The 26075-nt window shown below is 35.4% G+C and overlaps 1 protein-coding gene across 1 annotated transcript in view; it reads left to right on the plus strand.

Moving 5' to 3' along the window:
- The window catches only part of VWA8 (von Willebrand factor A domain containing 8), a 182847-nt gene that overhangs the window by 31908 nt on the left and 124864 nt on the right, over positions 1 to 26075 (plus strand). Inside the window, exons 5-14 of the mRNA XM_014890712.2 lie at positions 4629 to 4796; positions 6660 to 6824; positions 7224 to 7273; positions 7591 to 7699; positions 10601 to 10705; positions 17351 to 17482; positions 18800 to 18934; positions 19015 to 19092; positions 23754 to 23914; positions 25064 to 25177. Coding sequence (XP_014746198.2) covers positions 4629 to 4796; positions 6660 to 6824; positions 7224 to 7273; positions 7591 to 7699; positions 10601 to 10705; positions 17351 to 17482; positions 18800 to 18934; positions 19015 to 19092; positions 23754 to 23914; positions 25064 to 25177 — 1217 coding nt within the window. The remainder of the gene's footprint in view (positions 1 to 4628; positions 4797 to 6659; positions 6825 to 7223; positions 7274 to 7590; positions 7700 to 10600; positions 10706 to 17350; positions 17483 to 18799; positions 18935 to 19014; positions 19093 to 23753; positions 23915 to 25063; positions 25178 to 26075) is intronic.

Consider the following 26075-nt stretch of genomic DNA (forward strand, 5'->3'; position numbering starts at 1 on the left):
ACTACCACCTCAGTTCTGGTATGTGAAAACTATACTGTTAAAATTCTTGTGGCTTTACAAACTATTTTGGTAAGCTATGTAAAAATGTCTTTTCTCCGATGTTTTTGCACTTCAGTGTGTGCATTGTGGTGAGCTTTTTTTTGTTCTTCTTCCTGTTCTGACACTATATAACTTCATCCATATGCTTATACACTGTGATTTATGCCAAAATTGGGGTTTACAGCTTCCTGCATTTGTCATACTTTGCACTGCTCACCATGGTTCAGCTACAGGAAAGTCAATTAAGTGCTGCCTAGGGTTGTCTTGTTCCTAAGGTGTTTTTGCCTTTAAAGATAAAATTTAGTTTTTTGTAGGTGCAGTGTGAAACCATTGTAAGCCTTCTGTGTAATGAATTTGTTCCATAAAGCCACTACAATGAAAGCAGTGCTGTGGGAAGTGTTTCTGCTCCCAGCCTCTGGTAGCTTCAGGTATTCCCTGGAGCAGGTATCCAAGTTACCATCCTTCCAGAGCTCTGGGAGCACAGGTGGGAGGCAGTAGCATCTGTCCTCTGATGAGCAAAATAGTCCCCTTGCTGCAGTGAGAATAAATCTGAAAGAAAGTGTTCAACAAATCCTTCTTGGCCTTTTAACAAGAATTAATATGTTTAATCTCAGATTTAGTGACAAGGTTACATAATATAAACCTCCCTGTCAAATTTGTGGTTTTTGTTAGACATTTAGTGTGAACAAAACTAATGAAAGAGGGGGGTCAATGCAACTCTCTCTGGGTTCTCATTATAGAATTATGAAGATTTGTTACTTTGAAGCATTTTTAAAAATTCTTTTCAGAGACATATTGGAAACTTACTTTGCTTCCTCTGATTTTTTTAAAATGCATTTTAGCTTCCATACCAATCCATCAATACACAGTTAAAAATGATGTTTTCAGAGGATGCCTTGTAGTATGCCTAGATTATTGGAAAAACTTAGTACTCATTACCAATCAGAATGCAGAAATAGCATAATTCAGCGAGAGATATTTCAACTGTTTTGGACTTAACAGCAGACTTTATGCTACTTAACAAAAGAACTTTAGAGGCAGACGAAGTGTGCAGTTACTTCATTGTATTCTAGAGAACAATTTCCAGTATTCAGGTATGCTTTGAAGATGGAAGAAAGCACATCAGAGTAAGTGCCCAGGGGGTGGTGGTATCATTGTTATGAGGTGTCTTTGATTAGGAAATAAAAAACTATGGTTGTGCATTCAGTCTTTCCTGAATCTGATTGTAAAAGATGCATATAGGTAGGCGAAGATAATTTTAATTTTGTTTTCTTGAGAAACAAAATTTTGAATGAAAACTTCAAACAGTTTCTGGGTTCTGTACTTTTAAACTTTTGGTCGAGTAAGTTGGTGATCAGCAGTGTATACAATGTATGTAGTAAGCAGTGTCTCAGGATTGCATTGCTAATGGAGAGCATTCTCTTTTTCAAAATTAATGATTGTGATACACTTCTAATATTTGCTGTCTATCCTTACGGCAGATTTTCTTCATATACCATTTCAAGAGAGAGGTTTTTGTTAGTACTGGAAGCCTGTTACTTCAGCACATCCATAGTGTGTGTGTGTGTCTCAACATGAGTCAACAAGATTCTATGGATACTCAAAATATTTTGAAACCATATGAACAGAATGTGTATTTTTCTCTGGCTAGTAAAAATCAGTCATAAAGTCTTCATAGACTTATAATATGCAGAATCCAACCAGCTTGGCAAATAAATTGTTTGTTAAAGCAAGTTCTGACTGTGTCTCCAAGCTGCATTTAGACAAAATAGCATTTTGTTCGTGCCAGGTATTGGACTGTCTGCTGGAGACTCAGGTTTTCTGTTCAAGCAGGTTGGAGCAGATTTTTGACATGACCAATGACCTTCCTATGGAAGAATGTTAGTAGAAAATCTGTTCTTTGTACATATTTTATGGGATTAGGAGAGAGGTGTTTTATGTTGCTTTTTAGGTAGCGTATGATGTCCTGAATGAAGAAAAAAATTCATTGCTTTTTTTCAAAAGAATTAGTGGTTCAGTGAAAGAGGAATAATCTGAGGTTTAGTCCTTGTTTAATGGGCTTCTTCCAGGTTCCTCTGATACTGATTATGAGGCTAGATATAAAAATGTTGTCTTTTTAAGAAGGGAACTTGATCTGGAGGTCTGTACCAGGATTTATGAGTGCTTTTTTTGGTAATGTTTGCCTGAGTCCAGATTAGATACATTAATATTTAGGAATTGTTTCCATCTTAATAGTGATGTGAAAAGTTTTACTCCGTGGTTAATTTACCAGTTGTTAGTTATGCTTCTAAATTGCACAGAAGCATCTTAATTAATCTTATTGTTTAGTGTTGTGGTGGTTTAATACCAGCCAAAAATTAAACTGTGAATAAGCCTCTCCCCTTCCCTCCTTCCCCTTTCTGGTGAGAGAGTAATGAAATCTGAGATATGGGTTGAGATAGCAATTTACTGAAACCAAACACTAATGGAATAAGAAATGCACAGTAAAAGGAGCAATATTAACAACAAAAGTATACACACAGAAAAAAGAGGTGCTTTACACACAAAAGGTGTTCACCACCTCATCTTAATTCTGTCTTTCCCAGACAAAGATAAGATAGTGGATGCTCCCACAGTCAGTGCTTCCCATCCCTAGCTCCGAGACAATGAAAAGCAATGATGGACAAACCCCTGGAAACCAGGTCACATTGCACCATGCCACCTGTTTCTGGACAGCTCTGTGGGGCTCTGTTCCATGTGGCACTGCTGCTTTTGAGCACTCCATGCCTCTGGGGCTTGGTTTGGCCTGAGGTCCTCTCATCCTGGTTTTGCTGCCACTTCATTCCCTGCAGCCACTTCCCACACTGGCACCATGCTGCTCTGGCTCTGCTGAGGTTTGCCTCTGTGCCAGCTCCACTTCCAGACTGCTTTGCCAGGATCCACTGGGCTCTGCTGTTTTCATCACCAAGAGTGGCACTCGTCTGAGGGATGGGAAGGGGAGGGCAGGGTGCACATGGCAACCTGGCAAACTTCTCCCAGAGACAGAGAGTGGAGGCAGTGTCCCACCTGTGGTGTGTGCTCTCCCTTTGCTTCCCTGAAGCCAGTCCCATGGTGACCTGTGTGGTACAGAACAACAGCCTGGCCATGCTTGTGTGGCTCTGAGCTCTGACCCCTCTCCCAATCCAGGGTCTTCTGTGTCTCCTCAGATGAGTGTCTGAGTCAGTTGTGTGCTTTAAACCCATGCAGCAATTAATTTGTTGTGCTGAACTCATCTCTGTTTTTACTTTATCTGTATGCATTTGTCTTTCATATGTCTGCTTTCATATGAAATTTTTTGCTGTGTTATTTTTGTATTCTTGTGCTTCTTCATTATTCTTTTTCATATCTTCCTTCTTTCTCTCTGACCTATTTTTTGGCATCTATTGTATTCACCAGAGATTTCCATCTAGCATTATATGACAAGTTCTTCTGTAGGAGTTTATAGGAGACATGCTGGGAAAAGATATCATTTGTACTCCCTTTGCAACTGTGCTTGTGTCTAGAATTGTGTTTAAATGTGATAGGAATGCAAAGAAAGGCTCTGTCTCTAAATGTTGCCTGTGCCCAAACTGGCCGTGTTATTATCAGCTTAAACTTCCACAAATCAGAAGAAGACAAGAATGCATTGTATTTTAGAGTCTTTTACTGGGCAGTAATTATGAATATTAGCTATCAAGTGTACTTAATGTACTTGAGTTAATGTCATTGTAACAAAGTTGCACAAAACTGTCAGCGCCAGAGGTTAATTTTACATTTTGGCTCTGCATTAAGGAGCAGCCATATACAAACGACCAATAAAGTAGAAAAGAAACCATTTTCTAGTCCTAATTTTTAAAGGATTATCAAGTTAATGGCTGCATTTTTATTCTGGCTTTGTAGAAGACCATACTCAGTCAGGGAACATAATTTTAAATTAAATTAATGTTTTTAATTTTATCATTCTTTTAAAAATCTGGTTATTTGTGGCATTATTTTGCTTTCATCATCCAAGTTTGATTTCAACAGAGTTATATTCTAATCAAACTGAAGTGATGTACTGAGGATGAATTATGCTGATGTATATTCAGAAAAATATAAAGGAATACTGGACTTTTTTCTAAATGTCTTAATATAATTGTAAATAGTAAAACCCCCTTGATTGTATGTTTTCTGCTAAAAATGCTATCCCAGAATGGTTTGGTCATGTTAAAATACTTGAAAATGCAGAATATCATGTCACATCAAAAAGAAAATATGCCATATATATTTATATATACTGTGTTTAGTCTAAAATTCTGCAAGGTTTTATATCTTATTCTGTTGGAACAAAATACTGGAACTTTTTTCTGTCAGTGCTCGTTATAGTTAGGCAGTAAAACTCCAGTTCATGAATGTGTAGCACTGTTAAAGGTGGTCAGGCATCACCCTTCCTGATGACTTCTGATATGAGTCATGTTGATTCTTACGGAAATAAATGTTGTTTTGGGAAAGTTCTTGGAAGAACTTGGAGGTTCTTTTTCAGTAGGATTGAATTAATTATGCCAAGTTTATTTCTATTAAAATGTTGTGGGGCTTTATGTTTTTTTTGAAAGTGTGCAGTTCGTGCAGCTACTGAAGGCAGAATCCTTGTTCTGGAAGGCTTGGAGAAGGCTGAGCGGAATGTCCTGCCAGTGTTAAACAATTTGCTGGAGAATAGAGAAATGCAGCTTGAAGACGGTCGTTTTCTCATGTCTGCAGATCGTTATGACAAACTTTTACAGGTATGGAAATGCTATTTGAATTTTCTTTTTTTTTTTTCCCCTCCTCTTCTTGGTAGTGCTGGAATATTATTGTGAAGGAGAGAGTACTTAGGAGTCAAATGGGGGAAGTCCCACCAAGGTTTCAGTGGGTTTTTTTTATGTTGTCTACATATGAAAAAGTGTAGTCCATGTTAACCTTCCATGAAGCCTGTATGTTTCTAAAATTTGCAAGCCACAGTGTGAGAATAGCTAACATGTCCTTGCGAAAAGATATTTAAGTTGAAATTGTTGCCATGAAGTTCAGATAATGCTTCATGGTGGTAGCCTTGTTGCTAAGCTTTTAAAATATTAGGATACAAAGAGAACGAGATCAAGATGAGTGTCACTATATTTGGTCACTATATTGGTGCTGTTTTACCTTTAATTTACAACAGTATATGTAAACAGTCTAAACTATAGAAAATTGTTAGAGGCTTTTCCTTTGATAGGAAATGGGATTTCAGTGTCTGCTGTCATTACTGATTTAAACCATTTTAATTTCTTTGTGCTTTGAATCCCACTGCTTGGGTGGATACTCTTCAGGCTTTTATTTTGACAGTTTCAGTAGTACTTTGCATCTTAGTGCCATATACTGTAGTTTCCAGTCGCATATCTGTCAGTCTGACACCTGCTTCCTCACTTGCTTGCTCATGTTACTGTCACACCTGTGGTTAGGTGTGTGATTCAAATCCATGTGGCAAAGCAAGGACATTTGCAATAAGCTTTCAGTCACTGATCTCGATTATATGAAGTTGCCAGCTCTGCTGAAGTACCATAGTGAATTTCTGAAAATATATCATTATTTCTTATGCCTTTCATCTGTGGTTAATATTCCTCTGATCCATGCCTTTTCAAAAAATTTTTTGTAACATTTAATCAATAGGTGCAGTTGCTAGAAACATTATTATTATATTTCAAAAACAAGCTTTTAAAATGTAATTGCATTTAAAGAATGGAAATGAGAATTCAAACTTATATTCTGTTGTAAAACGTCTCTCTTCCTTTTAAACACTTTTCTAATGATTAAATGTTTCAAAACAAGTGCCTCAGGCACACTGATAATAGTATATGAATTAAATAGATCTCTTGCTACAATACTCAATCTAATATTGTTGTTTTATTGTTTGGGGACTATTGTATTACGTAAACCAGTGTTTAATTTCACTTCTCATATGGGAATAATTACTGAGCATTTTGGTCTGAAGAAAATGTATTCATGTGTAGTTTCAGGGAGCACTGTGATGTGGATAAAGAGCATTTTTGTTTGCAAAGAATCCTTTGCTTGACATAATACAACGTATAATGTCCTCATGAAGGAGACTAGTTCTATATTATTTCATATAATAATTTGTGAATCAAGCTTCTGAAATGGAGATTTTAGTTGCCTTCACAATTGTAAGAGAGGGAAAAAAGAAAAACAAACTTGTTCATTGTAACACACTTCTAATGTTTTAGAATAAAATATATTTTGTGGTCAGTTTGTTTTCTGTTCTTTGTAAAAAGAGTATTGTATCTGCACATTTTCACAAGATATAAGGTAACATTACAACAGGCACCATCATCTCTGGGGGTTTTTGGTCAGAATGCTACAGGTCTGAAAGCTATACCTAAATAATCTTTTTTTTCTGTGTTCATTTTTGAAAACCTTTTTTTTTATCATCCACAGATTTGACCAGTTCAAGTCTTCCTAGTCACTCTGTATGAAAGACAAGAACATTTGAGAACATTACCGCATTTAGGCTGGAGGACTGGGGCCTTTAGCTGAGCTGGAGCTTGGTCATCATAAGTTTTTAATGACACAATGTGGGTTTTTGTCTTCTTGTTGCTTTGTTTTAATTTATTTAGGAGCATACAAAATCAGAGTTAGATGCATGGAAGATTGTTCGCGTTAGTGAAGATTTTCGAGTGATAGCCTTGGGACTGCCAGTACCTAAATACTCTGGTAACCCTTTGGATCCACCCCTTCGCTCTCGATTTCAAGCTAGAGATGTTTATCATCTGCCCTTTAAGGTGAGTGTGGTAGCAGAAGACTGGACCATTTGTACTGAGTAGAGATAAGACCCTGATGTTGTTTTACTTAACCTCGCTTTTGAAAAGAATTCTTGGGTAACAAATTTGTCTTAAAGTGCATTTTTCATATTTTCGTATTGAATAATAAATTCTTGACATGCAGTCTTAGAGTTCCCATAGAATGCTGCAGCAGAGAAGTAACTTCTGTGACACAGCCCTAAAGAAAGAATTTGATTTTTTTTTTTAATTCTTAAATAAAATTAATTAGGTGTCAAGGAGTTAGTAGAATCCTCATGTCTTAATTAGAGGGAAAGATAGAAAATGCTTCATATCATGACCTCTGACCCACAGTATGACGCCAAAATTAATTTACTCTGTGATTTTATGTTCTATTTCCAGGACCATCTTCAGCTATTATATTCAATTGGATCAAACATTTCCACAGAGAGGTAATTTTTCAAAATGAAAAAAAAAATGAATGAAGAAGCTATGTCCTTTCAGGATTCCATGCTATGTTTGTGTCTCTTTCACTGCATACAGGCCAGAAGTGAAGAAATTTTTAGTATGTGTGGGCATATGCTTGCACAGCTTTTTATATGCAGCTTTCATACAGTGAATCCTTAGTGCTTTAGAACTTCGGTCACATCTTACTTGTGTGCACTCAGAAGTAGTTTCAGCATCTTTCACTATATTTAACTTCTTATGCTTTAGCATTTTAAATACAGATAGCATGTATAAAACTCTGTAATTACTTTTTCATATGCAGAATTTCTCAGCTCCTGTCTTTTGCTACAACTCTCTGCTCTCAAGAATCTTCTACACTGGGACTTCCAGATTTTCCTTTAGACAGCTTATCAGCTGCAGTTCAGATTTTGGTATGTACATACACGTGCTGTGAAACTGTATGGGTTTAAAATTTCTCAGAATTAGATCTGGTTTATTCATGTTGTTCGAAGAAGATTAACATGAATATTTAAAAAAAACCTCAAAAATCTAAGAATAGTTTCAGGGAGAAAAGTCTCAGATATCTCTGGATGTTACTTTAACCAAACATATAGCATAATACTGAAGAACAAAGTATGGTATGACATAAGATCTGTATTGTTATTAAATCTATCTTAGTGCTCAATTTATTTTTTTTCCTCCCTCTGGTTAATCACCTTACATCACTTCGGGGCATCTACAGTATATCTGTTGGCACTGAGGTAGCAGAAAAATAAAAACCACAACCTAAAACTGCTTTGGATTTTAATGTTAGACATGTAAATCAGATTGATTGCATTACAAAGACCTATTGCTCTCCACTGACACATTAAAGGACCCAAAACAAATATGGGCATAGGAAAGAATTAAAATTCTATGAGATGAAGCCTAGATTAGGTTCATTTGGGCTGACTGGTGGATTCAGAATGAACAGAAATGGAGGATTATATGAAGATGCAGGCTGTGCACACTTGAAGATGCAGTGCTTCCTGACAGCTAAGTCCAGAGGGAAATAGGAATTGTACATTTGTGGAGTTCACAGTGACAGGTCAGGACTAAAGCTGTGTCAGTTTTTCTGCTTTCCTGGATAGTCCTTTGTCCCTTGGACTTTATATAATTACATGGTAAAAAGTCAAAGGCAACATGAAAGGTGCCTCCTGAAGGAAGTCAGGGACGAGATCTGTATAAAGAGAGAGGGGTGGGTGCCCTTTTGCATGCAGGAAGGTATGGTCAACCCAGGAGGGTAAAATGCCAGGAGAATTTCTCAAACCCACTCTCCAAGGTGCAGGTGTCTGTAGAAGGAACTCTGGATAGTTCTCTGTCTCATGTGCAGTCATTTTACCTACAGTGCTGCTCAGCAGCAGATCACTTCCTACATATTTTATTGGATTATATACATTAAAGCATATAAATTACTTGTGTTACTGCAGTACTCAATCCCCTCAGTTGTGCTGGATACTTACAGACAGAATTAGTTTTCTGAATTAGGGGTCCTGCATTTGCTATTTAAGAAGTAATAAAAATTCAAGTTCAGTGAAATGAAGTAGTATTTGAAGGCTTTGGGAAAAAAATACTGTTGGATTTTCAAATCAATTGCAACTTTTTAGACTTTGAGCCACAAAGTGAAAAATTATTTTTAAATGAATGCCAGATGGCTTTCAGAGTAACAGAAAGAAAATGAGCCCTAAGCTATTATCTAAACTATGGAGTGAAGGAAGCATTTTATTTTGCATTAGAGAATGTGAAGTGTTACCATTGTATGACAGTGTCTTTTTTAGGTAAATGGAAACTGTTTATTTTAGAGTTAGTTTTAATCACTTGGATTTCTAAGCTGTGCTCAGCGATTTCAAGCTACATCATTTTTCCTTTATGTGCTGGGTAAGTGCCATACTCTGCTTCTAGTTCAGTTAGTCTAATTGTTTAAAAGTGTGAAGAGAGTGCATTGTGATGAGTAGTTTCTTATCTTCTGTCATAGAGTCACACAGTTCCAAAACATAATCTCTTAGTTTGAGAACTCCTGCCTGACAAAAGGGGAATTTTTTGGTAGGGTGTTGTTCTGAAGAGGCTTATTTTATTTTATATTCTATATATATTACATTCCATTGTAATTATTCCTAATTTGAGATAATGTGGAAAAATTACATGGTATGTTTTCATATACAGATGGAGGCCTTTTAAAATGCAATAAAGGGTTCCCTGATCCTTGAAGCCATACTTTAAATATAGTGCAATAAATGGTTTATTTTAACTGAGTTTTTTTTTTTATTATTATTTTGGAGCATTATAAATAACATTACTGCTTATAAATTAAATTACGCATTTCATAAAATATGCGTCTCCTGGCTTCATTTCCAAGGAACTCTTCTTTCAGTTGTGTGCTTATGTAAATCCAAGTGTATAACTGAAAATCAGTTAATTTCATTTGAATTGTTTTATTTGCTTTGATGAAGGCTTAAAAAGATAGTGCTAGTCAAATGACTGTTTACCACTAGTATTACACACAAGTAGTCCTTAAAATTTTGTATGTAATTTTTGAAGCAAACAATCAACACTTAATTTAGAGAGTTTGAAACACTTTTTTTACTAGGAAAGGCTTTATGCATAGTGCCTTCAGTAGTCATAAATGCATTTCTCTTTATTGCTGCAGCAGAATAGTCAGATATTTTTTCTAGTTCAGGCAGCATTTGACAGAAGACTTAGTACTTAAATCTAACAAGGAGATAGTAAAAAATAAGTTTGGGGTTTTTTTCTGTAGGTAGTGCAAGCAAACTTAGTTATTGTTTTCAAAACAAAATAGTTTTAATGTTTTAATCAAACTGTTCAGAAATTTCTATGAACTGATTTGTTAAGTAGAATTGGTACAATATAATACAATCAAAATTAAATACTATAAAATTGCTGTGAATGTGTAGATCATTATTGAAATAAAGATTTCTTGTCATATGATTTCTGTTCTAGTAGTACTGTGGAACTCATTTACCTGTGGTGGGATTTGTCTCTCGGCCATATTTGTGTTTAGGTATCTGAGCCAGTCAGTATAGCTTCCATTTAAGCACAAGAAAGAAAATAATTTTTAGGATGTAGTTCTTCTTATCTACTTTGGATGTTTAAATTATAATGAATTCACCTGAGAAGTGCCTGTTTCAACACTTAGTCAAATACTGCTTGTAGTGGTCCTTTGTATATTGCACTTACAGTCTTATTTTAAGTTCAAAGCTCTGCAGAATTTTGAGTTAATGGCTGGTGACAGAATGTGCCAATAATTTTTTCAAATTTTTAAAAATTTTAATTAGGATTCCTTTCCTATGATGTCAGTCCAACATGTTATTGACCGGCTTTACCCCTATAATCTTTTCCTTGGAAAGGAAGGCAGGACTGCAGTCAAAGACATGTTAAAAGTAAGTATTGAACTATATATTATAATTCTAGGGAGTGATGAATTATGTCAATAGTTCTCCTGACTAATGGTATGTCCTGGTTTGGGGCAAATTTTGGGAGGAAACTTTGGAAGTGGTCTTTTCTAGAAAGCAAATTCAAGTGCTGCTCCCCCAGCTGGCTTAGGAGGTAAACCTCCTTTGAGAAAAGTGGAAAGACTGTCTATTTGACAAGCAAAGTAGTCACAAACATGGAAAAAATGAATAATATTAAACAATGGAACCTCTCTCTGTTCTGAAGAGATGGCAAATTCAGAGAGTCCTCATCGTGGGGGCTAGCTCAGCTCGCTCAGTCTCTCTCAGTCCCTCCTTTGCTGGAAAGTGCCGTGTTCCAGCCCCAGTGGGCCACAGGTGTGAGCTCCTGGTGTTCTTCTGGGTGATCAGTTCCAAGAAAAACATAAATCTTAGGTGAATTAAATGGCTGCATTATTGCTGATGGTTAAAACTTTCATAACAGTATTTTAAAAAAACATCATAAACTAGTTAATTGCATAATAGTGAAAGGTGAAACCTCTAGGATCTTTGGAATATTTAGACTTTTCAGTTGAAGACTACAGAAAAATCCTTATTATATAATAAGTGGTTAATTAATTTGGAAGTAGTTACTTGTATGGTTAAAGTAGTCAAATGCTTAAAAAAACCTCTGGCATTTGACATTTAAGAGGGGATTCTAAAAAGACTAGATATCGCATGCACAAAGTACATTTAGTATTGCATGATTATAGATTGTGGTCGTCTCTGGATTTGGTCTGTGTTATTTTTTGTTTCTAGTTGTTGGTCAGATCTGTTTTGTCAGTTTGTCCATGTCTAAAAGTAGTTTACAAAGCCAATAATTATGATGGGTTATTTAATTTATCTTTGAAAACTTAAGCTTTCTTTAACTTTTTAATGTGTTGTAGGAGTTACATATGTGCTGAAAATTAGCATTAAAGCATTTTAACCAGCTCTTTCAGTCCTGAAAATTAGATATTATTTCTGTGTTCATATTTGGAAATCACCAACAAGGTAGTTAGCAAATATTTGGTTTCCCTAAAACCAAGTTTATGCATCAGGGAAATGTTTGCAGCCCATCCCTGCTGACGCGTTCTTTCCCCCTTCTCTCCCCTCCTTTTTGCATTGGAGTTCAGTCCTGTATTCCCTATGTAACTGGGCTGCACTTTTACTTGTCTTCCTCACTTTTGGGATGAACAGTCCTTGCATTTGATTAGAAGGCTATCCTGAATGACTTGCTAGCTTTTCTGAACCATCAAAGCTGACTCTTGTGGGGTCCTATCCACCACTTTTCTGAGTAAGTTAATATGGCGTGAAGTGCAGGACTGAAGTAATTTGTCACTTGCCTTTAACTGTTGCACAGGAAGTTCCACCTGGATATGAGGAAGAACTTATTTACTGTGTGGGTAATCCAGTACTGGAACAGATTGCCCAGAGAGGTTGTGGAGTCTCCCTTGCTGGAGATATTCAAGAACCATAAGGACACGATTTTTTGCCACTTGCTCTAGGATGACCCTGCTTGTTCAAGGAGGTTGGACCAGATGACCCCCTGTGGTCCCTTCCAACCTGACCCATTCTGTGGTTCTGTGTCATGCTTTCCTTCCACCACAGTTTGGGGTGATTGAAATTGTCTATAAGAACAATCATCCGTGTGGAAATAGACTTTACTAGAGCAGTAACAGTCGCTTCTATCTTAATATGACTTTATTCTAAATACTTTCTCATTTTGTTTATTCCTTCAATTACAGGTGGTGAATGTCTTTGTGTTCAATACCATCAGCTTCATTTTCTTTTAACTTTATGCATGCTTTTGCTCCTTGTATAAGACAGATTGATTTGGCTCATAAAATTTTCTTTCTCAATAATAATCTACTTTTAAATACCTCATTAATAAATGTTTCCGTGTTAATTTTCCTCTTTTTGAACAACGTCTTCTTCATCATTACCTTCACAAACTTACTATGTCAACAAATACGAATAATCTTATTTGGAATTTTATTCTATTTGCACACCACAAATCTTGTTAAGCAATGAACCTTAAGAAATGCAGAAAATAACTGGTTGTATTGAGGAACATCTGTTTATAATGATGTTATAATAATAGCAGCTCCAGAACTGTATAAATTTTAATAAGAGATTATTTTTTGCATTCTCTAAGGATGGCGAGGGAGAGGAGTCTAGCAGAAGCAAGATTTCTCTTTTCTATGTGTTTCCTAAGTGTCCCGGTAATAACAGCAGATGAATACTTCTTTCTGTGTAAAAGGAAATGCTAATCTTAACTGGATGGTAACAAGAGTTGAAGAAAAAAATAATTCTGGAAGTATGTTGGCATTGATGGATTAATTTGTGTATTCAATCACTTCTTAACACCAGATAACATTTAAAGAAAGAAACCCCAAATTTCAGGTAATGGAATGTAAAATTTAGGTGTCAGACTCAGAGGCAGATATGGGAATGTAGTAATATAGCTGATAACATACCCTAATTTCGGGATATCTTCTCTTCCAGTCCACTTTTGGAGCTGAGAAGTGAGATAGCCAGTGGTTATGCCAAATAGGTAGTTTTGGCAGCTATTAGACGCTCTGCATGTTTCCTGAAGAGATCATATTCTTAAAGCATTGTCTTCCAAATTATCTTCAACTTGAAGAAATCCTTTTCTTATACACCTTGCTACTTGTAATTCACAGCAATGAAATCATGTGACATATTGACTCACACCTTCCCTGGGAGTGAAGGTAGTTTCTTGGGACTGTTTGTGGATATGGAACTTGACATGATGCAGCAATGTAAACTTTGAGCCCAGAAAGCCAACTGTACCCTGGGCTGCATCAAAAGCTGCTTGGCCAGCAGGTTGAGACAGGGGATTCTGCCCCTCCATTCCTCTCTAATGAGACCCAACCTGGAATAATCTTGAAGAAAAAAAGGATGTCTATCAGCCAGCTTTTTAATTTGATACGAATGTAGTTCCTTGTTTCAAACTAGTTAGCATAAAAAAGGTATTTAAGGATTGCGCATTAATCCAGCATCAGCAGTGGTCTTTAGGGGTGCTTAACATATAAAAGCATTTGTACAAGTGCTGCAGTTTGCAGCATTCATTAATTCACTAGCTTGCAACTGACAGTCAGCACAAAAGTACCAAAATAAACTTTCTGATGATGTGCCTTTGTTTACCCTTATTTGAAGTTTCTGCACTTTGGCAACTGTATCAATTTGTATTCTGATTCTTAAAGGTGGTTCTTAACTCAGAAGATCTAACAAAGGAAAGTATAAGTTGGTTGGAATTTTGGCCTTCAAAATTATTCTGCACTTTCATGAAATACTGTCATGACAAATTATTTTGACTCACAGATGAACACTGAAAATATAATTTTAAAAATTAGATTTAAAAGTATTTGTTTTTCTCTGCAAGACTGAGATATGGAGAAATTACTGAATTCAAGAAAAACAGCTTCCAGTAAAACATTGTCAAACAATGAGCTTGAGCATGTATGATGTGTTTCCCACAGCACGAGTTTTCTATATGCAACTGAGAGGCTTTTATAAAACACATTGGCTTCATTTTGGCTGAGCATGGTGGCAAATAAGAGGCTCCACATTTGCTATACTTACTTCTTCATTGTCCCATAAACGTTTAGTATTTTACTCCAGATTCATTGGATGTTTTGGTTTTACTCTTTTAATTCTCACATGTTTTGTGCACCTTTTTTCACAGCTGGAAACACCCACTGTTTGAATTTTTTTTACCTTTAATCAGGAGAATCTTTCAATGAGATTTTAGAAAAATACATACAGAATAGATTTGTTTTAATAAATGAGCAAGTCACTTTTAGCCTATATCCCTTTTTATCTTCACTTTAAAGCCCTTCATTATTTTCATGCTTTTATTAATTCTGTTTTCTATCTTGATCTTATATCAAATAAAAGGGGTTTTTTTTGTTGCCTTTACTCATTTTTGTATTACTTGTACACCCATTTTAATCTTACCTGACCTCCTCATTGAAAACTTTTTCCCTGCCTCACAGTACATAGGAATGCATGTAAGACTGGAATTCTATTTCATGTCTAGACAAGAAAGAATTCTTCAGGATTCTTTTCTCTTCTAAGATATTTCTGTTGCAAATTTTGATCTAAAGGAGGATTTGTTTCTCTTACTCCTTCCAAACTATTTTATAATCTTTGGGGTTTTGCATTAATAGATGTTCTTAGTGCCAATACGGTACCATTGTAGTGGAATCTGTCAAACTTAATCTATCAATCCATCCTATCTTGCATTTGCAGTTCCTATTTTGCTCCTTGTGAAGCAGCTCAGTCCTCTGGTTCTGTGGAAAAACCTCTTTCCTTCCCATGCAGAATCTTCCAGCCTTTGGATGACTTTTGAATAGCCTAGCTGCCTTGTGGGTTCAGCTGAGTGGTCATCTGCAGCTATGGCTCATTTAAGGTCTCTGTTCCTTTGACCAGCTGGATTGCTGGTGTGTTCTTTGCATTTTCCATTTAGAGATATTGCCAATCATTAGATGCTTCCAAGTGGTCAGCATTCCTCTTCCTTTTTTCCCTAACTATTACAGTTTGCCTTTTCTCACATGTTCATAAGCATGCAGAACGTGGCCTGATGATTATGAGCTGCCAAACCACTTCCCTGGCTTTTGTGACTGATCTATTCTTTTTGCTTTCCTCTGAGTCAATGAGGCTGCCTGCTGCTGGCTCTTCAAGTATCTCTTAAATTTTCTGATACTGAATGCACTTGGGTAGTTGTTCTCTCAAACCCCAAATACATTTTCCTTTGCAGCTATCAGCTTAAACATTTTATAGAGGAAGTGTTTATTGTGTTGTACATCTATTTTATGCCACTTTGAATCCATTTCTGCCTATCATAATTCTAAATGAAGAACTGTGTCAAGGAGACCTGTCTTGGTCTGAAAGCCACAGGCAGTTTTGTTTGATGCTCCTGTTCAAAGGTGACGGTGTGGTATTTACTAGAGGTGTGAGGTTGTTTAATTACTAGACTATTCAGTTCAGCAACATCTATGTAATTACATGTGATAAATTTGAATTCAGTTAGATGAATTTAAGTTGTGTAAATTCAGTAACAATTTGCACGTAGACATTCCTCTTTCACTGTCCTGACTTAATGTCTAAAATGCTACAAAACCCTCAACAACAACAAAGAGCAACAAAGAAAACTCCACCAAACAAAAAAACCCAACCCCAACCCCCCCCCCCGCAACCTATCAAAAAAAGACTGTAGAAGTTTTAAACTCCCAAGACCTTGGTGTACAAGTTCTGCTGTTCCTGTTTCTAAATCTGTTACCCAGTATCCAGTATGGTGCAGGTAATCTTGCTCACTCACATTTATTTTCTCTTCTTGATAAGGGCTTTTGTGTACAAGCAGTTGGCAATTTTGTATACAAGCACCCTTGACTCTGTCTAAAATGCATTAACTTAATAAGAATATTGCAATTTATTGATGAAGGTTGAAGTGAGAACATTTGGTAGTTGCTTTCACAGAATTCTAGTTAGAGTTTCTTAGAATCATACTTGGAGGTAGTACTCAGCAGGCATTCCTGTCCTCTCTTGTTGTTTAAAAATTTAATGGTATCTGAAGTAGACTCAGCTGTTACAATAAGAATATATTTTGGTGCAGTCCGTTACTAAAGCACATTTATCTTAAATATATTATTTTTGTAGGCTTTTGCTCCAGAATGGAAATTTACAAAGTGATGAAGAGAAAAAGCTTTTATAAAACTCCATCTCAGTTTTCTTTTGAAACTTAAATAGGCAATGCTATGAATCCTAGTAGTAATAATACTATATGCCTTTAAGAGTGATTTTACGTTAATGACTTCTGTTAAAAAAACTCTGTTTTCTAAGAATTCTCGAGAGTTGGACAATACTCCTTTTTCTCTTGTTTACTGAGCTTTCACTCTGTTGAATAAAATAGCTTTATGAATTCAGTAGTTTGAGTTATTAGAATTTTTTTGTGCATAAAGTTCCCTATGTGACTCTCCTTACTGAACATTTTTAAAATGTTTTTTGTACTTTCTATGTACAGAAAAAATAAAAAGCATTATGCTCGAAAGAGGATTGAGAAAAGATATGTCCTGTTTTATGTCCTTGGTATAACCAGAACATACTGAAGGTTTAATTTGTACAGGTTGTCTTCTATTTTCATTGTATGAGACAGCTATGGAACTAAGCAAGTGCAATGTTTGCTGGTTATTTTTATTAGTAGTCAGATGTTTAAATCTACAATTGATTATAATGAGCTGCAGAGGTAGGTGATCTATTATTGCACATGCTAAATGCTACGGTTCATTTCTTGTGTTATTTTAGATTGTCAGGCTAAGAACTTGGCAAAGTCACCATGTGACATTGTCACTTTACATCTGTCACTACAGTCTAAATAAGTATACAATCTCTCTGCTTTGGTTTTAAATGTAAAATATATAGGCCATCAAGAAATGTGAACACAGGTATCTGCAGTAAAAGTTGAAGTAAATGGATTTAGGACTTCACACACTAGTAATCATGAATTGCTTCTGGCATTATTTTAGAAGGAACAGTTTTTAAAACCACAGAGTTTTATTTTATAAATAATTTCCTCACAACTGAATTTTACAGCGCTTTGAGCTTCAAGATTCAGAAAATCACTTGTTTCCCAGGAAGATTACTAGAGTACAAAGTGTACATGGAAACAAACCCTTCAAAGCTGATGTAACTGTCCAAATTGGTGAAAAAGAAGTTACATTCCAGGTATGAATTTATATAGTCATCAAACTATAATATGTTTTTTAAAATTACTAACTTGTTTTTGTCTCTTCAGGAATTTGACACACTTCATACTAAAAGTCATTTGCAACTGAAAATATATATATATTTTTTTTTAGAATAATACATGGTATTTATTGGAGACACATTTAGATGCAGGTATATTAGTTTATTGATAGGCATGATTTTATTTCTAGATAAACTTGGAGTTTCCTCCATGTGAATCATTGCAGTTTGGATGACAAAAAAGCCTTTCAATTTCTTTTTTTGTTTGTTTTATTGGATTAGAATAGTGGAGAGTACTTACGATGCTCTTAATGCTGCTTTCCCTTTTTCTTTTTGTAAGAACAATAGTCTGTCTTTGTTTACACTTGAAATAAAATCTAATGAGTGCTTGGTAATGTTCCGACACAGGATGTTGGGAAAATGGAACAAAGTAATCACATCCAATATGATTAGTTTGAGTTTCTTCCAATGAAATTTATGACCTGCTAGGTGGTGAAATAAGTTCTTACTCAGGAAACAGATGCTGATCTGAGAATTTGAAGTCAATGTTGAATTTGGAGAGTCTAGAGTCTGTAAAGAAGGTGAATTAGTGGGAGTCAGATTATAATAACATTGGTGAGGAATATCCTAAGAGAGTTTGTACCGTGACAAAATTAAGAGGGGAATAACAGCAAATGGGAATTTTTCAGGAAGAGTTGAGTCTGTAGGAACTTGATTCTGTTTTTTTCTGAAGCAAAGATTTTTGTTTTCATTTGACATATAGGTAATACGTTCTGAAAGTACTTCTGCAGTATGTCTTATGCTCTGTGAACAGGAGGGCATAAGAAGTTTGCAGATGAAACTGTTTCCAGACTAGAGCAGGAAGTGGAAATGTAGAGCAAGTACCACCTTAATGTGGTACCTTAACAATTGAAACTCTCCAAAGTTCAGGTCAAAGTAGTTCCTTCAGATTTTCAAAACAATATTTGCTCTCTTCCATGTATCTCTGATGAGCAGTGAATATTGGTGGCTTTTTATTTGTCTCTTTCATGAACAGCCTGAAGTTCTTTGCATACCCCAGTGCTGTAATTGTATTGATTCACATTTTTAAATTTATTTTCAGGCAGAGTGGGTGAAGGAGTTTGGCTATTAGAAAATAGGTGGTTTAATTTTGTGACAGTTTCAAGTTTGATGGATGACAATTATCAGCAAAATATCACTGTAGTTTTGGACAAGCATAACCTAGTTCATATGAAACTTAGAGTTATCACAGTATAGCTTATTTAGCATTTTGATTTACTCTTTTTTTTCTTATAGGTTCCAGCTGGAACTGGAATGTTAAAAAACCGTTCTCGGTCAGATACTTTCATAAGGACTTCCAGCCATAATCAACTGTTGGCAGAAATGATGCAATCCCATATGGTTAAAGATATGTGTTTAATTGGAGGAAAAGTAAGAATTTAAATTTCTGTTCTCCTTTCTTCCCCATGATCTTTAGAATGTAGTCTAACTAATATGTTTTAACTTTTTAGGGCTGTGGCAAAACAGTTATTGCAAAGGAGTTTGCTGATATACTGGGATATAGCATAGAACCTATCATGCTATACCAGGTAAGGAAACTATCTGATGATGATCATGCTTTAAATATGATCTCAAATAGAGACTTTCTCACAGCACTAAAGGTGTTGGGCGTTTTTGCAAGCCTCAAGCTCTGACAGGCTTAAGAGCAATGTCATAGCCAGTGGTCACTCAGTACTTGTTTGGAAAGAATTGTCTGTCTTAGGTTGTAGTACACTCTAACCTCATGGCATAAGCTGAAAAATTACAAGATTTAAAAGTAGAATTAATTAATTTGCTAGCTTTGCGCACAGAGAATCACATGTGTAGGTTTTCTCCATAACCCTGAGGAATGAAAGTGCTTAAAGAAAATATGAAGTCAAGGGTCTCCCATGACCTTACGAGTCAAAATACACCAAATATAACAGGATTTACAGTTCTAAGTGAAACAGGATCTACAGTTCTAAGTGATAATTGGCAATGCTGCAGGAAAATATTAGCTTCAGATTTAATGTAATATACTGGTCTCTTTCTTTGATCCCTCTTCTGCTTTAATTTTTTTCCAGACAGCATGGAGACCTCCAAAGGAGGAAATGGCAGTGGCATCTGATTTGAATGTATGCTGCCATGTAGGGAGAAACACTGACAGAGTTGGGTGGTGAGGTTGAAGGGTTGAAAAAGTGAGAGGAAAATACAATAGAGAAAAAGTAATGATAATGATGAAAAAAGACAGTTCATTTTGTGTTTTCCTGCACTGTTGAGAACCTCCCCAGACAGGATCCCACTGCTTTTCCTTCCCCCTCTGTGTGGTTCAGCTGATAAGGGTGAAGACTTTGAAACTCTGTCTGCATAACTGGAGTCAGACGGATGACTTCTGCCCTTTTCTTATGCTTTAACGTGGCTGAGTGTGAGCAGATTTGGGTTCCAGGGCTACATATCCTCATCAGTGTTATGTCATGTTCATAGTAATATACCTGGATTGCCAGCAGTGCCCACTGTCTTTTGTATGGTGGTGTATTAAAATAGGTGTATAGTTTCTGAGACAGAATTGTGTGTCCAGCTACTCTGCGTACTTCTCTGTACTTGTCACTGTAAACATAATTTTAAAGCATCCCAGAAAAATAACTTCTGCAACTTGACAAACCTACTGAATGGCAAGCACATTCTAACCCTTATATTGTTGGACACAATAGAATATTTGGTATTCACCAGCAAAATTAGATAATTATTTGCATAAAAACATGGCCACTGTTTCTCAACTTCCTACCTTTAATTAGTATGGCTTCAATTAATATGAGCAGAAGGCTTTATTTTTGGAGTCACATGAGCAGAGCTGACAATGGAACTATTTATTTAGTAAACATCTTTCTTTGAAAGAGATCTGTAGTTCCTACAAAAATCTAGGAAAGGATTTGAAGTATTTCCCAGTGAAGTGAACCTTTCTTATGGTTTTACCAGCTGATCAAGCTCAGAGGGCAAAGGGGTTTGATAGAAAGGCTTTGGTGATCTCAAAACAGTATCAATAAAGCAAATAAATGACTGAGAGCTGCTTGTTCACTTTAAATTCCTGTGTAGCCAAGAGGTAAGATCTGCCTATGTATCTATATGTATATGTATATGTTTCCTAATGTACAATGTGTTACATAAACTTAAAAGTTTTTACAAAAAGCAGTGTATAAAAATAGTATTGAATGTAGCTGAGCTATAAATAGAATTTTAGAATGCATTTGTTTTTCTTCAAATGTATAACCTACCATAGGCTTTGCATAGCAAAGTAATAGGATAATTTAATGATGGAACAAATTTTAAATTCATACACTAATTCAGCAGTTAAGACTATGAAAAGTTTGATAATGCTATAAATGTAGCACTTTTTTCTACTTTTGTTCAAAAAAGCTCTTCTGGGTATTTTTCAGAGAGACATCATACTGTCCTGAGTCTATTTCTAAACTTAAGGAGGCTTTTCTTTGTTCTGTGGTTCTCATTTACTTTCTGATAATTTTTGCAGGCACAAAAATGAATAGAGGGACACTTACCTTTGGTCTGTAGCAATAGGACTGTTTCTCCTCAGGCTGACTGAAATAATTAATTCTTGGATTTTTTTTATATATGTGTGTGTATATGTATATATAAAAATGTGTATATGGTCTTTACTTTTAATATTTGCTTTATCGTTCTTTGCAACTGAAGTTGATTTAAGGACTTCAGTAGTGTGAAAAGATGTAGCTCTCTATATTGATTTCTCAGAAAAAAGCAGCTCTAAAAGCTTTGATGTTGTGAAGTGAGAATCAAATTTACCTAAAGCAAATCTTTTGGAACATAGATCATCTCTTATACTAACAGTTGACTGAGAGGGCAGTTCCTGTCTCATTTGTGATATCTGACATCATTATATGGATTTCTCCTTATATGCAGTTCTATGTAGGTAAATTGCTGAGAAAGGAAACTCATCCTGATTAGAAAAGGTTTGTTTTTACGTTGTCTCTTAATGCAGTTAAGCAACAGAAAATGGGAAGCAGTAGCCAGCTAATGCTTTGTGGACTGTAGCTAGGGAACTTTCAGTCCAAATTACTTAAAATAAAATATTTTCTCCCCCCAGAATTTCAGAGGGGAAAAAAGTAACAGTCGAAGTGATCTTATAACAGTTTTTCCAGCAACTTGTTCCTTTTCTTCCCTAGCAAAAACAGTTTTGTAAGCACATCACTAGTGTTTGTGTACTGTGATGTTTTTGTTTCTAGGACTTTTTTTTTTGCCTGACCTCATAATTTTTCTTTACCAAATCCTTCCAGTTTTTTGTTTGAGAAATACTAACAAATGATGAGTCCAAATTGGCATGAAAAGCAGGAAACATAGATTCTTAATACATAATTGCCAAGAACATGATTAGTACAACAAGCCATGAAAAATGGCCAGGTTGGAGGCTTGTGTTGGTATAACTGCTAGAGGGAGTGCAACAGAAGTTATCCTACTTGGTTTTTCCCCTAAACATTTTTTTTTCCTGTATACAAACTGCTCTAGGGAATAAACAATTAAATGTAAAACACATAAGTTATAATGACTGTTACAAATTAAAATAAGCTTTTTGTTTCACAAGGCAATATATTGTTGCCATTGCTTTGTCCAAAATAAGAGGAATAATTAAATCTTATACTTCAGTTACCTCCCCTCCAAAGGGAGGCCTTTTTAGCATTAGAGCATTATAAAATTAGTTTTAATATAATATATTTAGTAATTTGAATAGCATTTATTAAAAAATGGGTTAACATAAATAAATAAAAACAATAAATCACTGGGCAGGTACTTAGCCATAAAATAAGCTCCTTGCAACAGCTGTGCAGGTGTTAGTAATGGTATTCCTTTCTAATCATCCCTTAACTAAATTTCATTCAACCATTTAAATCACAATGTTGTATTCATGTTGTAGTTCAGAAACTGCTTTGTACAAAATACTCTTCTGAGTTTATCTGCAGCAAATTAATGCATGGTTCTCATTGTTGGAATTAGAGATGAACATACTGTATATCATACCAGGCTCCCAGTCAATTCATACTGTATGTTGTTTCATTTCTCTAGAGGTGAATTATCCAAGTTAGTTAGTTAAATATTCATTACAGTATTTACTAGCTCTTGAACGCACAGTTCTTAAGCAAATCCTAAACCCACATTTTTCTGTCTTTTATAAAAATGTTTCATGTCTAATTCATTAATAAACTAGGATAGAGTGACCACAGCAGTAAAACAATAGAAGTATAACAATAAAAATTACAGTATGGTTTTGTGGATTTGAGACTTTAAATTAGATAAATGTGGAAGCACTGAAGGAGCCAGATTTTGTTCTGTTATTTTAGGGCTTTTAAGGAAATGTAGAAAAAGGAAATGATTCAGGCAATATGACGTAATGTATTTTATTTTTATTCTTTAAAGTTCAAGGGGTTTGTAGTTGTGAAAAAGACATATGCAAAAACTACATTTACAATAGAAGATGTTTTTATCTGATTTGGGGTTGTGTTCACAGCATAGCCTGAGGAAGGAATTTAGTCTTCCAGGTCACAAAATTACTATCGTGTCTTTGTTTCTCTAGTGCTATAATGGAACTGTTTCTCTACCTGTTGTAATGGAACATCTAAAATACATGTGCTGGAGCGTATACTAGATTTTGTCTTTGGTTTTATTCCTTGAGCATTATTTTGTGATAGGCTATGTACTTTTGATAAATTCTGTATTACGAGCTTCTTTCTTACCGTGTTTGTTATTCTCTGATGCTTCCACTGCATTTTCCTGCTGAGAGGTGCAATGTTGTGCTGTTTGTGTTCAAGATTAATGATAAAATCTTTGCTCTTTCGGGTGACTTCCATATGAAAGAAATTATTCTTGTTTGCTCCAGGTGTAAATTGCTGCCCCCTTCTGTACACAGGGCTGTGTACAGGTTGTCATATGCTTCTGTCTTGTTAAAGGGGCAGGGGGGAGAAAGACTTTTGTTCTTGTTTCAAAGAGGTGATATTGGCAAATCTAGAACTTCCAAAGACTATTTAGCTTTTTTGAGTAGATTTGTGTGTGTATTTCTAATACTCTTTGGAAAAGTAATTGAAGATTTCCTGCTAATCTTCTTATATTCTTGGGAAGAACAGAATGCAGTTTTTAAGGAGAAAGCATGTACTTGTAAATGAAGAGAGTAGATCATAAATATATTCTTCTTATGGACTGATACTTGCAGGATATGACAGCTAGAGATTTGCTACAGCAAAGGTACACTCTTCCAAATGGAGACACTGCTTGGAGACCGTCGCCACTTGTCACTGCAGCTCTGGAAGGAAAGCTTGTTCTTCTTGATGGCATTCATCGAATTAACCCTGGCACTCTAGCTGTGCTCCAAAGGTCAGGATGTGGGCTTGGATAAGTTGGGTGCACGTGATGTGTGTATTGAGTTCATGCATACCGAGACCTTAAGCTCCTGCTGGTGGATATGGCTTTGGAACTTCAGGAATATTGTAAAAATCAAGCCGAGCACTGAAGTTTCATAGAATATGTTGTACTCATTTTTTTACTTAAGACCAGAAGCAATTCTTTGTAAGCCTAAAATAATACAGGAAATTTCAGCCAGTTGTAAGTACGGAGTCTGAATTTTGGAATTACCTAGATTTTATTCTAGAATTATGAAATCTAAAAATTAGCAATATTTGTGCAACAGTTTTAAAATGCAAGATGTCAGAAAACGTTTGAAACACTTACAGTGTATTCTGCTTCTAAACAAGCATGTTAAAATATGAAATATGTTACACGGCATAGTTCATATTGATTGCAAAGATCTCTTTCTAAATACTATTTCATAATTCAATAAAAAATAAACTGCAGAACACAGTAATAGCAAATACTATGTTAATATTATTTATACTGTCAGGTCACATTTTTATGCCATTTCATATGCATGTGCTATACTGCCTTTTGCAAATCAAAGGACATCGTGAGCTTTAAAAGCAGGTTGTAGCTAAACCATTTTCTTTTTTCTCTTATTTTATATATATATGCAGATGGACAGAACAGAGATTTATACTTGCCTGTGTTTTTGCCTTTTCATCTGTTTAGCGTTCCTTTCTGATTTTTAGTTCGACATGTGAATGCATTATAGCTAATCAACTTCTGTATATCACAAAATAAAAGCTGGCTCTGTATGTAGGTTAATGATTAAAGCCAAATGAAAGAGAGCATTTCAAGAAATAAAAGTGTATTACTTGATACAAGCATAACAAAAAAGCAGTTTCATGCCATTTATGCACACTCCACTGCTAATATATTATTTTATTTTTCATATTCTTACCTTATGCATTTAAACTAAGTTGACTGACTATGCTCTAAAACTTATATATGTTATTTTATTTCCATGCCTGGATGCATCTTGAGTTGGTATCATTTTTTCTTTTTACTGAGGTGTATGTTAACTGAGATAGCTTTTAAAAACACTCTTAGTTGTTCTATGTGTTATAAAAATTAATGAAAGATAAGATAGAGCTTATTCTTTATTTTCAGACTAATACATGACAGAGAACTGACTCTCTTTGATGGCACCAGATTGTTAAGGGAAGATAGATACCAAAACTTAAAAGAAGAATTGCAGCTCTCTGATGAGAAACTACAGGAGAGGTAAAGTATCAGCTACGACTATAGAATGCAAACAACATTTCAATTTTATAATTTTTTGTGTAATAAAAAAACTGCAAAATGCTCTTCCATGAAACTGATTCCTTTTAATTGTTAAGAGAAAAATCTTTTAAACCTCAGGTTCCTCCTGAGTTCTGTTCTGAGTTTAGTTCAAGCACTAAACTTGAACTAAAAGGAAAACATTAAATATCCTTTAAAAGAGGGAGTTAGAAATTGAAGAGGAATTCTAAGTAGGTACAAAAATAGCTATAAGGCTATGTAGTACTTAATTTTGGAACATTTTATTAAAAGTCTTGGAAAAATAAAGCTAAATTGAAGTTAAATACCACTTTTACCTCATGAGCTAGAAAGCTGGTATTTAATTTACAACTAATATGGGACAGGAAATCCTAAGGATGGGTTGGGACCCATTATGCTTGTTCTTTTTGTTCCTTTACTTCCACTTGTCTGCTAGAAACATTCTACAGATAGAAATTTTTCTGGTCCTCTGAGGCCATACTTGATACATCATCGACCATTGCTGACTGATTTTTAGTTAAAGGGAGGGATGTTGTTAGTTGTGTGTCAGAACAAATGAAATCTAATATTCAGTAATATCTAAGGAGCTGAACATGCTGTGAGTCTGAAATGGATCTATCCTCTGAAAAGACAGTTGAAATTTTATGTCAGACATCCATGCTCATATTTATGCTGCAGTGTGTGTGGGTGTCCAAACTTTGAAGAGGCCTGATGGGTTTATAGCAGGGATACATTCATGATGTGCTACTCATTTTCTCTCAATTGTCTTGCTGAATCTGATTTTTTTTGTTTGACCTCCATAGTCCACCCTTTGGAAAAGCTGCTTTTCTTTTACTTTCTAGTTGTTTCCATATTTCTGGTT

The sequence above is a fragment of the Sturnus vulgaris genome, chromosome 2 (genome assembly GCF_052056855.1).
Source record: "Sturnus vulgaris isolate bStuVul1 chromosome 2, bStuVul1.hap1, whole genome shotgun sequence".
NCBI lineage: Eukaryota > Metazoa > Chordata > Aves > Passeriformes > Sturnidae > Sturnus > Sturnus vulgaris.